The 13317-nt window shown below is 37.9% G+C and overlaps 1 protein-coding gene across 2 annotated transcripts; it reads right to left on the bottom strand.

Annotated features, from left to right (window-relative positions):
• Window positions 1-731: 731 nt before the first annotated feature.
• On the bottom strand, window positions 732-13086 carry LOC113322049 (anaphase-promoting complex subunit 1-like). Of its 2 annotated transcripts, none has more exons than XM_026570059.1 (36): window positions 12717-13086; window positions 12579-12642; window positions 12142-12495; window positions 11651-11756; window positions 11394-11554; window positions 10799-10986; window positions 10656-10725; window positions 10032-10202; window positions 9455-9939; window positions 8586-9045; window positions 8154-8492; window positions 7990-8073; window positions 7713-7805; window positions 7501-7560; window positions 6985-7083; window positions 6749-6889; window positions 6551-6631; window positions 6023-6094; window positions 5706-5777; window positions 5325-5418; window positions 5157-5239; window positions 4915-4971; window positions 4684-4761; window positions 4471-4592; window positions 4227-4387; window positions 3884-3960; window positions 3693-3806; window positions 3511-3612; window positions 3225-3365; window positions 2906-3079; window positions 2713-2776; window positions 2474-2613; window positions 2229-2386; window positions 1822-1900; window positions 1587-1685; window positions 732-1458 (listed from the first exon to the last, which is right to left on the bottom strand). In XM_026570059.1, exons 1-36 carry the CDS (start codon window positions 12953-12955, stop codon window positions 1072-1074), a joined length of 5469 nt encoding a protein of 1822 aa, XP_026425844.1. In that variant the 5' UTR covers window positions 12956-13086; the 3' UTR covers window positions 732-1071. The 2 variants fall into 2 exon arrangements, with proteins under 2 accessions (XP_026425844.1, XP_026425845.1); XM_026570060.1 differs by having other exon boundaries at window positions 7713-7799.
• Between the last annotated feature and the right edge of the window lie 231 nt (window positions 13087-13317).

Raw genomic sequence — 13317 nt, 5'->3', positions numbered from 1 at the left:
TAAATTTGCCCTAAAATTTCCGTCGACCAACTTCTTCCAAAGAAAAACTACGATCGTCCCGTTTTCTGTGTTTTCATCTAAGAAAGAAAGATTTCAAATATCTATCACACCGATGAAAACCCTCTCTCCTGGTCTAAAATTCCCCACGGCCGCAAGAGTTGCAGGATCAACATATTCTGGGGGAAGGTTGGTAAGGGTATTTTTCAACCCGATCAACAAAGGATTTGCAAAATCTGCTCTGGTTATGAAATCATCTAACATGCAAATTCAACCATTGTTGAAAACCAGATGCTTAAGCAAATGTTTTTCAATGAACGGAGGAGGTGCTGCGCTGGGTGAAACTGTAACCGTAGATACACCAAACGTGGTGGTGTCTCCTTTTATGGGGAAACAGAAGGATCCTATATTGGATGATGGTGGGTCAGGATTCGGTGGTGGTAAGGAACCTCCACCTTATTATCGTGGTGGTGGTGGAGGTGGAGGTTTTTCTGTAGGCGGAAGTTTTTCGTGGGGTGCATTCTGGTTTTTCCTGGTATTTCAGTTTCTAAAGTTCTTTTTCATGAGGGATAAAGAAGGTGAAGAACGGTTTAAGAGGGTGACGGGCAGAAGAAAAACGATTCGACATTATTTGGATTATTGAATGTAGGTATGAGTTTGATGAATTAGGGTTAACGAATGCATTTCGGTGTTTATATGACTTGTAATCTTTTACTAAAATAAACATATAAATAGGGTTCTCAATTACGAATTTTTCATTTACACTTTTAAATGTAGCTTATATTATAGTACAACATTACGCAACTAAACTAGATAGATTAACAATAATGCTGGTAACAGAATACCCCGCAAAAATGTCATTCTTCGACTGCTGTAGAATCGTTGCTGTTTCAAGTGTTTGTGGATGGAATCCTGATTTGATGAAGGTTTTTTTGCTAACAAGGTAACAATGTACCTTCTTCTTCTTCTTTGCACTTGAGTTTGTATAAACAGGAGCGAGCAGCCTTGATGCCTGCCATTGTTGTTGGAGGTAAGTTGGACAGATGCATGTTTGACAACTTCTGTCATTCTTAATCAACAAGGGATTGTTAGAGAACTCTGCAGCTGATCAATTTCTGCAATGGCGGTAATGTGGGTTCTAGGCAGCAACAATCGCATAAGAGGGACTGATGATGACTTCCCAACTATGGGCCTGACTTTTCCAATTGCAGACTTAATCTCGAAAGGAGGTGGGACGCCGAACCACTGAAGATACCAAGCAAGCACTGCACTCTTGTCTCCTTGGACTTGTGACCACTTCGCCCCATTCAAATAGTGATATAGGTCTTCCTTAGCTCTTGAATAGTTGATGATTTCTTCAACCCTCTTTCTGAGAGATGCAATGAAGGTGGACTGGACTATACCCCCCTTTGAACTGGTTAATTTCCCAGTGATCAAAGCCTCATTGTAGGCAAGTGCAACCTGCATGTTCATAAAAGGTTACTTCCATCAAAGTATAACACTCCTATGTCCATATTTCGGTTCAGGATAAACAAATCCAATAGCGAGACGGTGAATAAGTACTGCAAAAATGCAAATTTAATGATTACCTTTAAACTAGAGATGAAGATGGAGTCAGTGAACACGACATTATTGCTGGACACTTGTTCAGCCATCGATCCGATAATTGTGTATAATGAAAGATAGACCTGCGTGATTTTCAGCATTGTCATCATATGGCGAGATAATATCATTCAAGGTTCTAGATAAGAGCAGCAGACGTACATAAAAAATGTTGTGTATCCATTTTACATATTCACACTCACAAATGCAACCTCAAATTACCTGTAGCAAAGCTGGTCTGTCCTTGCTCACACAGTCAAATAATACTTGTAAACAGAATTCCTGGAAATCGACATCCAATCTGCAAATAGAAGTTATATCGAATAAGAAAACAAGTTCTTGAAGATTATATCTATTAGTTTTCTCTTTTAGTTACTTCAATTTTGTTTAAATTCTTTAGTTATTCGTTGCTGTTGGTGTTCTTCAAATTCTACTCGTGTAAAGTTTATATGGTTCTAATATAATTTATTTGCCAAGCTTAAAAAATGAAGTTGGATTATCCTGGTTCCTGCAAAACTCATCCTTACAAGAAATTGGGAAATTTGAATATGCAAGTATACAAGCAAAGGGTGCAACAAGATGATAAGAAAACAAACACATAACAAAAACTACAACAGAATAACACTTGCCTGCTATTCCAAGAAGGGTCACAGCAAAGCTGTGCAAAAGCTATTAAGCTAGGATCTGATGAGAACGTACTGACCAGCTGATCAACTTTAAACAAACCTAGTTCACTATTTCCATTGCCGCTGGTAGCACAAGATCGTAAACTTGCCAAGTCACAAACCTGCCCAAAAAGAAAAAACACTCATGCATAAATGTTACAAGGATGATTCTGATGTATATGAGGTATCAGGTTAACTATACAACTAACCTTGTGCATCGCTCGTGAGAGCAGTGACTGGCACCCTACAGGGTCATCCACATATGAACAAGCTCCAACTTTCCGTTTGATATAGATTATGCCACCATTAAAGGGGTCATTTTTCTCTCCTGAACTCCACCAGGGTTTATCTGAGTGAAATATGAAGTGTGGCAGCAAAATTAGCAATTCTATACTTGTTTTAGTAACAAATTCAGAATGGAAAGATAGCAGGGGTCCCACACACATACCTTCTGGAATTAGCTCTATCACCTGAGGCCAATACCTAGGTCCACAAACTTTAACAGTTTTCAGCTACAAACAAGATACAAGTAACCTTTGATTAGAAGTGAAGTTATAGTGTATCATTTAGGTAGATATTTGTTTAACAGGCTCTGAATAGATGAGTCCAGATGTGGATTGACAGTGAGTAATTTAACTTACAATGGAGCGTTCTGGTAGAATACAAGGTGTAACTTCACAAAAGCTTGTTTCTGAATAATGTTCAGTTTCTGCAACGGTGACATCAAGAGGCGCATAAACTGGCAAACCTGTGTCCACATCAACAGTCTGCACCCAGCGAGCTTCTGTTGCAAGGACATACAAGTGCCTGAACGCCTGTACAAAATGCGCCTTACAGCAAGTTAGCTACCGGGCATACTATAAAATCAATGAGATATATATCTTCAAGTAAATGATATGACTAGCTCCCTGCTACTCCTACAAACATGCCACACACAAGGAAACTCATATCTTAATATACCTGCAAGTGGCATCGATTGTCGTTTGGTCCAGTAGGCAAGCGGGGATAGAGGGTAATCAGCAAAGCAGCAATTGAACTGTTTGAAGTTGAAAAGGTCCGCATTCCTCCACCAAGGAACAAGAAACCAATAGCCAAACTAACCTGAAAAAAAGATGGAAAATGTAAACATGCTGGATATAGAGAAATTATATCTTCGAATGAAATTAAATTTTAAGAATAATGGATAAGGGAAAAATGTAATGTATAAATACTAAAAGATTGTATTTACACAACAAATAAAACATACAGCCATTTGAAAACCATAATTAGCATGTCCATCTGAAGAGCTTCGACCGCGAAGAAATCTTAACAAACGAAAAGTTTGGAGATGACCAGATCCTGCCATAACCTAACAAGATTTAGAAGCTTGGTCAGATTTTTGAAGCAATAAAACAGATCAAGCATATCAGAGAACAATCTTTAAATTACCACTGAGAGGGAAAGAACAATGAGGTGCAAGCATATTTCCAATGTGCCTCGATCTACATATAGCGATAAACCTTTAGGCAATGTTCTCACACTTGCACCAGTCACAGGCTTAATCTGCAAAGATAGATTGATTGAATACGTAATCTTGTCAAGGAACAAAGATGTAGAGTCACATCAGAGCAAAGGATAACCTCATTTAAGAAGTAGATAGCATAGTTATAGAGCAACTCCTGTGCATTGCTATTTCTGGTACCAGCATACCTCAACCCTGCCAACAACCACTTTACATAAATCACACAAACAAATTCAAACATAACTTTCGAACATAACACTACTGTAAGGACAATTATCTAAATAATCTTCTGTGCAATCTCAAGAAAACAACAGGTCAGGACACGTATAGCAGAAAGACGTCAGAACTTGCAAGAGATATTATGAAAAAGAACAAACCTAACTCCAGGAATAAGGAATTCAAGTATAAAAAGTATGGCAGAACCAAAATGAACTGCAATTTGCTTGACAAAGGAGACCTACCGAGAGAAATGCATGATCCAGCTAATATATTGACATACACCTGAACTAGTGCTTCTACATCGATTTCATCAGTCTCTCCATTCTCGTCTCCTAGGTTTGCAACCCCAATCTTCACAATTTCAGGAATCTGGGATTGAATCCATTCTCCAGATGGTTGAACTCTGCATGCACCAAATAGACACTAAATAAACATTCATCGAGGGGTACTTCATTGTCAGTCCAAATAATAGTGCATAAACTTTACCTGCTCCACATTATCAAGTTCCGAGCAATGACACGCAGCATTATGAAATCAGGCCTTACATATTGCAAGTCAAAATGAGTCTGTGGAATCGAAAGCTTTGAAGCCGTAACCTCCGATTCTGTCTGTAGGAAGATAAGTGAAAAGATATGATGGACATATTGCAGGGATTAGAATGCTAAGAAACTACTTAAACTTTACTTGTAAAAATCTTACCTTCAGAAACATTAAAGCTAGAGCGATTATAGCACCAGGTGCAGTTACATCGACATTGACTGGTGTGCCATCCATCATCTAACCATACCAAGAGGGTGACACAACAATTCCATTAACATTACTACCGATACAAGATACTTGCTGCAATTACTCTAAGAGGTATAAAGATAAATTCACATGCACGAATAGACCCAAAAAGGTAACTGAAGGCTGGCTGCACGGTTACTTTACCTGCCCGACAGAGCGGTTATGATCGTCAACAGATGGTGGTGTGGTAAAAGATCTATCCTGATAAAGACGATGAGTTTGGATGTTAATATCAAAGAATAAGTGAGACTCCAAGAAATGCTTGTCAGACAGCACGTATAAGGACAAACTTTAACCATGTGCTGAGTTAACCAAAATATCGTACAGACAAAACATAAATGCTGACAAAGATACATAAGTTTGAACAAACAAATCCAGCAGCATACACTATGATGCTCTTTGCCACCAATATACTGGAATAGACGGTCCACCAAAGTGTCCATGAAACCAGATGCGTCTTCCCCTCGACCTTAATCAAAAGTTAAACCATATCAGAAGGCATGGCCTACTGGTGCTAAATTCATGTAACTTACTGTGACGAGAATGACGCGTACCTAGAGCTACAAGCCCCAGTGCAGATCCTGCTGCAACAGCATAGCCTTCTCTTTCAAGTACATTATCACCTCCACTTCTACGCCCGATTTCCCCCTTTCCAAGCAGTTGAAAAAACATACCAGTGAGTCACAAAGAGCATGAGCAGTAAAATTCAAGTTATAGCTTATAAGAATACAATTTTCAGAATCATGAATGATACTGAAAAGCTATTTGTCTTCAAATGCAGCTGTTTTCTTACTCTCAAATGACTAGCTATTATACATTTTTCAGAATATTTATGAACCAAATGGAAAAAATAGAACTATTTCGTTAAAACTTTGAACCTAAATATTTTTCAGTGGAAGTTCTTAAGGCTGCTACAGACACAGAGAACAGAATACCAGAAGAATTTGTAGAGTTTGTGGATGCGCTGATCCTTCATAAAGTATCCCAATAGCCATGAGTGCTGCTGACTGAGGAAAAAACAATAAGAATTTTAAACTGATTCAGAAGAGGCAAAACCTAATAGTAAGCTTACCTGAGAAATTTTTCTTTACACAAATATCATGCAGGATTCAGGAACCTCTTAAAAAATCAGGTATAACTGTAACTGTATTATTGTATTATTAAAAAACTTATACAAGGGCACCCCAATATCCTGGTGATAGATGTATACAAGTAAAGAGTGGTGGTAATGCCAAGCATAAGAATTCTTTACCTGCAAAAGTGTTGGCAACTCCAATTCTGGAAAGGTAGATGGATGGCGAGAAGGAATATGAAAATAAAGAGCCTGCAAGGAGACAGTATAATGTTCAGCAAAAGATTAACTGGACTTTCACCTTGGAAACATAAAAGATCACTCTAGAATCAACCATGAGCAAGTTTACAATAGTAAGAAGAAAACTAAAAGTTGCACCTTGGACCCATTCCAATACAATGCCCTAAGTTTAAAACAAGTCAAGAGCACCAAGTTTCAAAACACCGTAAACCACTAAATTGTAAATCTGTTTGCTGGCACATCTTCTACCAACCAGTAAAGCTTTAAATTTATGTGAATACATGCATATTCCTTTTCTTTTCTGGATTAGTAAGACTACTTTTATTCATAGAGATCCTGTACTCTATTGAGAAGTAATTTTATCAATTAAGCTATGAATAGTAACCAACATACATTAACACGAGTATAAAGAGATCATAATTAACACGAGTTTAAAGAGACTATAAGAAAAGCTTAACATAGTTTTACCTTAGATACAGCTGGCTGCATAGTTCCCCTATGGGATGCTGCCAAACCAAGCATCAATCCTACAGTCGTGCTTTCGTGCTCCTGTTAGATCTTGAGTGAGAAACTTTACATGTTCTATGCATGGAACTTATTTTTTAATAAAAGGAAAAAGATTAGAATCGGTAATGAAATGCAAAAACAATTAAGGGAGTACTACACCTGTGAGAAATACTGATAAGTATCAGTGACAGTTAAAACACGCAACTGTCCGTGCAATCCTATGGCAAGAAGCAGTCCTGCGTGGGTAACATTTGGCTCCTCGGGTTTGTTATACGTTATCCATGTTCTTGAGATTTTCCCCTGCCAAAAACAGGACCAGATGCATTTTTTTAGTGGCTCCAGTGTGAATCTACAAAAACATCTCTTGTACATAGAATAGAGACAGAATGACAAACCTGTAAAGGTGACAGTCTTAACCCAGCAGCAACAGCATTATGAAACTCCGGCCAAGTTCTAAGTTCCTGTATATTCCTTATACTTGGATCAAGATTTACCTGTTCGAGGGAAAAACTGATTGATATAAATACAATAGACTTAAAAACTCAGCAATTGTCTAGTAACATTCTGAAACTGGAGAACACAGAAAAGCCGTAAAGATTTGATAGCAATTATGTACCCTTACATTACATAACACAATGATCTGCAGAACTTAAATGACATTTTGGTTATTTGGAAGCTGAAGCATGAAAAGATAATTAAAACCTCTCAACTCGGTATAAAGATTGGAGCATATTAATAATTGCAGACTAAAAAATTTACTTGAAAGAGTAGGTTTTACAAAATTAATAATCTACTTGAGAGGGTGATTTTTGGAACAATATAATGCTTGATATTAGATCTTTTGCAATCATTAAATTTCGTGACCTAATGTAAGCCCGTCATAGTTAAATGGAAAATGTGAAAGAACGTACGGTTGCATTTTGCTGAGCGGGCAAGCGACCTGCCAGGACAAGCTTTGGAACCACAAGTGCCTACAGATATCAACACAAATTTAGAAACAAAACCATATATAAATATATACGTCATAAAGCCTCTAACACTAGGCGACATTCAGAAGCAAACTACAAAATTCACAATGACATAGATTTCCATCTTGATAATTCAAATACCAAGATGGAGGTACCTCTGTCAAAAGAGTGCAGGTTGTGGCAAGAGTAAATGCTCCACGACCGAATGGGATAGCAGTAGTCCTTTGTGCGAGCTGCCATAGCTGAGCCTTCGAGGTAACAAAAAATAAAATTTGAAGAACATATATAAGAAAAACTGCAAAATAATCATAACTTCATGGAAGTAAGAAGAGACATGCCGATGTCTCTGATCTAATAGCCTAACCACTTTAAAAGTAGTAAATGATCCCAAGCACAATGACAAAATTTTCAAGGTCAGTTAAAAGTATTCACCTGTTGTTGGTCTTGATCAGATGCAGTAGGACTCCCAGATGTTTGCACCGAGACAGGCCTTGCCGAGCACAAAAGGCGCCTAACCTGGGGAATCAACAAGTTCCATACAATATGTAGTTAAAGCCAAACTAAATAAATTGCCTGATTAAAAATGCTCCAGTTACCTCATTTAATCGCAGATCCCGCCCATACCGCAGCTGTGTGCTAGAGTTGAAGATATGCTCCATACCATCTTCTGTCGATCCCTCAAGAGAATCAGCGTCTTCAATTGTGAAACCATCTAATCTCGTTGCATCAGAAACTGATGAAGGGGTCGTGACCGGATGCAAATGCAGCATGTAAGGAGTAGAAACCGAAATTAAGTTAACACTCGTTTGGGATTCCAGTTCTTTGGATTTGCTTGAGTGTTCTGCACATGACAATGCTAAATCCTCTCGACCAATAAGCACATAAGCAGCTGCAGGCCAGTCTGTGGGAGGAGATTCTCTGCATGTGTCCAGAGCCTATATATGCAAAACAAATGATGTATCTTTAATGAGATGATTAACTAGAAGATGCATAAGGTCAGTTTATGAATTACGACTAATGGAACCCACATGTCGTAAAGGAAGTGATACACCAGCAGGCAGTAGGTCTAGTTGTTGAAGCCCAAATTTTTCTGCAACCATTGCCAAGATAGTGAGCTCTTCAGAAGTAGAGAAGGCTCCAGTAGCAATTTCACAATGAACGCCAGTCGAAAGCTTCTTGCCAACCTTTTCAGCCCCTAATAACAGGCTATAAAACGAAACTATCTTTCTGGCCCAGCTCACGACGGAACATCCATCTTTGCAGATTAAAGGTGGAAGATCATTAACGCTAGCCAAATGACAACCACGCTGCAAACAGCACTCAAACCATCTGAATAAGCTCGGAGGGGTTCTAGGTGAACAAGGGCTCTCGGCAGTCCCCACTTTTTGGCTCATGTGGGGGAAATCACGGACGTAGTAATCTACATAGCTTTCCTCACCAAGGATACCAGCTACATCAGATAATAGAACAACCAGAAGTTCTAAGTCCCTGCAACCACAGGCATATATATTCAGCAAAAGATGTGCCTAAGGCTAGCAGAAGAGCCCCAAGTCACCAGAAATGGTGCCAGATAATTAAATAAATGATGAATGAGAGGAAGAAACAAAATCATTAAGGGAAAAACTCATTACGAGTCACGCCAATTATGTCCACATTTAGCTAGTACTGTGGTAAAATTATTGAAGAAAATATTGCAGAAAGTATGGTCTAAACCGCCAAGAGAAACTGATGAAGAAAATGTGAAGTCAGCTAGCACCAACACATGAACAAAAGCTTTGAATTCAAAAATTTCAGTTCGCGTGCTTCATGTTTTTATTCCTATAGTTGTGTGCTTCTCAAAAGCCTGGAGTACCTTCGCCAACCACACAAAAGTAGTACACACTGAACCAGAGTTTACCTTTTACGAAGGTTATCCAATTTCAAACTCTCATAGAGGGCATGCAAGGCATCCAACGTCTCCAGCAGAAGCTGTGCATAGAGTGACTTCTCGGGGATTTGTTTATTCCCTACGTTTGATCTAGAACTATCTTTAAAGTCAAGATATTTTGAGGAAGAAGTTCCAGTTAAAGAAGTAATTGTGCGGTAATTCTTGTGAAATTTGCTGCTAAGTAAAAACTCCCAGGATGAAGGCAGCATACCACCAGAACTCTTTTCAGGAATAAACATCAATTTTCTACACATTTGCAGTATAATATTACTAAAAGCCTCCCACTCTGAATTGACACAAGAATCGGCATTTGACAAATATGCAGAGTCACCATCTCCCCAAAGAAGAACCAGGAAGTGATTATAGAAATTAGCATGTAACCCATGTGCCATTGCTGTGATGCAGTCATTTGCCAAGGAAGAATAAGGGCTTCTTCTTAAAGCACATCTAAACACCTGCAGAGTATTACAGATCTAGTCAATCTACAAATACATACCCATCAGTGATTTATATTTCCAACCATAGAATGGAGTGGAATAAAACACACCTGTCCATTGCTAAGAATTACATTAACTCGACCTTCAACAGCATCAGCCAATCCTGTAATTTTTAACTCATTGCGAAAAGATGATGATGCTGAAGAGCTAGGATGAGATGAATGCATGCCTTTACCCAGCCCAGATGGTAGCGAATACATACACAGACATTGCTTTCCTGACTGCAGTTTTACACATGGAAATGACACGATCATTTATTTTACAGAAGTATAAGCAACAACCATTCGAAGCCATAATAAAATGATCCCACTAAGATATGCTGGAATCGCAAGGATAAAAGTCTTCAAAGAATGTCGACATTATCTGTATGGATGATTTAAACATTTGGAGTGCTTTTGTAGAAACAGCTGCTTAATGGTGAATAACTCTCATGCTAAACATTTTAAATAACAAAGATACAACTGTCATAATGGTGAATTTTAGAGGGGGGAAATGGTGTCAAATATATCTACATGCTTATGGAAGCAATTAGATGAACATTTGTTAGTGCAATATGACTTCCTTCAAACTTTACTGAGAAACAAAACGATCTAAGTTTCATAGCTTTCCATAAATAATGTGCTTTCAACCACACAATTTAGAAACAAGAAAAGCATACTAACAAGACAACTTACATAAAGAAGAACAATGTTTTCCGGAGCCAAGACAATGATGTCACCAAATGGCAGCAACCCGTCTTTTATTCTGCAGAAAATTTTGAATGAGGGCAATGTGCAAGAACGGAGAACTAGAAAAGAAACAAAAGAGGTTTTAATACCTTGGGCGTGTCACAATCACACAAGCAGCATCAATTGCAGGGATACTCCAGCTCATATCAGGTTTGATATCAAAGAGAATTTCATTATTTATCTCTACAGTTTGGAGTCGTAAACAAAGAAGTATTTTTTGTTCTTGCAGAAGGAAACAGATAATAGGTACCCCATCGACTTCCATTGCCAGAAAAACCTGAGGAAGATCAAATTAAAAGGCCATACAAAATGTAGAGGGCGAACTTTTAAATAAATAGAAACAAAAGGTGGAAGATGAACAGAACAATAATACGACCAAAGATAAAAGCATCACAAGTTCATGACAGAAGAAACTGAAAACACTTTCAGCAGCATCCATACACAGGAATAAGTTATCAAGGTTAAGACACAACAAACAACTAGTCAATGCATCTAATGAAATGATATGTTCTTCTCAGGGATCTAGAAACTATTGGGATCAGATAGATACACGTTGAAGAGCATATAAGTGATACAAAAACGAAATCATGCATCAAAGAAGACTTACTGGGAATTATTATATATACACAATTATATTCATATACTTTTACCAATGGAATAACATCTTGTAATTAAATCAAGCACCTTACTAGCAGCAAACTGGGCGCCCTTTCCCTGCCATATCCTCCGGAAAAAGAATTGCTTAACTGACACCCCATCAGGAAGCACTTCAAACGAATTTGCACTGGCAGATCCGGGATTGGACCCAACAATTTCAATGGACCAGAGGGAATGTTGCATCTTTCCTGTCCAAAGCATCAATACTATAAGCATCTAAATAGCATCCACCAAATTCAACTTAGCTTTGATAAGTAGATAGAGGGAGGGAAGGGATGTCGAACCTTTGTGGTATGTTGCCATTAAAGGAACAACATCACTAGTCCAAATAGTTCTTTCATCAAAATCTTTCATCACGTTCATATGTCCCCTTTCTTCAACAAAGGTGGCCTGACAATGTAATGTACCCAACACTTACTTAAACCAAATAAATTGTTACAAATTTAAACAAAGAAAAAAAATCAGTTCGAAGTTGCACATTTAAACAAAGAAAAAAATCAGTTCGAAAGGTGATATGCATACAGTTAGTGCAACAACAATATCTTGTTAGAAGAGCAGTTTGGGTTTTCAGGTCACAAAGAGGAACCCGGGTTCTTTTGAGCTCTAGTGTTCACAAATATCACAAACTGTGTGACAACAGGCCATGAAAGCTATTCATAGATGTGGATGTACGCTGTATGGAAACAATGACTATCTACCACACATTCCAGTAATGTCTTTCACAAAGGAGAAGAAAAAAAATAGTATGACATTCAGAGGATTTAAAAGTTCGTACCTGAGGTTCTTCCAGCAAATCTTTTAGAACCAGATGTGACGATTGCTTAGTTATATGTCCTTTATCAAATGAATTACGTGTATTTGGATGCAGTTGTGGACTATACCCATGATCTCTTTTCGGACGCGCACTAACAAATGGACTCGAAGAAGATGAAAAAGGTACATAAGGTAGTTGATTTCCCTCAGTTCCTTTCTGAAGGATTACCCCATACGGAACAGGCCAAATCGACACAACTGTATGTGGGAGCGGAACCCTCACTACTTCACCAGAGGTATTATAAATTGCCAAAGTATCACGTTGCAATACACATAGCACTGATTCTGAATTCACACCCAGACGACACCAACATGCCTAACTTACAAACAAATTCATTAACACTCAGATTTTCACACCCAAACTCAAAGTAAGTAGTGATTAAACTAGAACTCAACTACCTTTAACACGGGAGAAGGAGATGTATATCTCTTTTGAATACGAGAACCAGAGCTCCATATTATCCTATAATAACAAATTTGCCATTAGAAACCAAAATTATGTGAAATAAATAGGATAACTTGGGAAATATAACTTACCGATTTCCACGAATGAAGAGTTCGTGATCACTTTGATCACAAGAAGAAGAAGCGGATGAATCGTAATCGAATGAATTGTCATTCTCACGGGTGATTTTAGGGTTGAAAAGGAAGTAACCGTACTTTTCTGGTTCGTTGGCGGCACTTTCAGATGGTTGTTTTCCGTCTAGTGCTTCTGCTATCAAACCAAATGGTTTGAATTCACCAACAACTGTGAAATTCCTGCTTCTAATCGACATGATAACAAACCCTAGTTTACTTTCGCTCTGTCTCTCTCCCGCTCTTTTGGAGATTTTGAGTTTGGGGGAAAGAGCGGGCAAATTTCTTAGACGGGTTTAAACCCTAGTTAATGACTGACTGGGTTTTAGCAACTTTCTTTTTTCTTTTCACATTTACTTATTTTTATTATATTAAGATATATATTCAATTTTAAAATATAAAATAGTAAGCAGGTGCGTTTGATGTATGCAATCTCTTATATAAAATAATTTTGTAATGACTAAACAATTTTTATTTAGTTAATTTTAATTTAATTTAATTAGATAAAAATTAAATTAATGAATTGTATTGTATACTTGGTGAATTTTGGGACAGTTTTTAT

Source organism: Papaver somniferum, chromosome 11 (genome assembly GCF_003573695.1).
Source record: "Papaver somniferum cultivar HN1 chromosome 11, ASM357369v1, whole genome shotgun sequence".
In the NCBI taxonomy this organism is placed as follows: Eukaryota; Viridiplantae; Streptophyta; class Magnoliopsida; order Ranunculales; family Papaveraceae; genus Papaver; species Papaver somniferum.
Note: the sequence above shows the minus strand (reverse complement) of the source record. Positions and strands in the feature narration are given on the sequence as shown.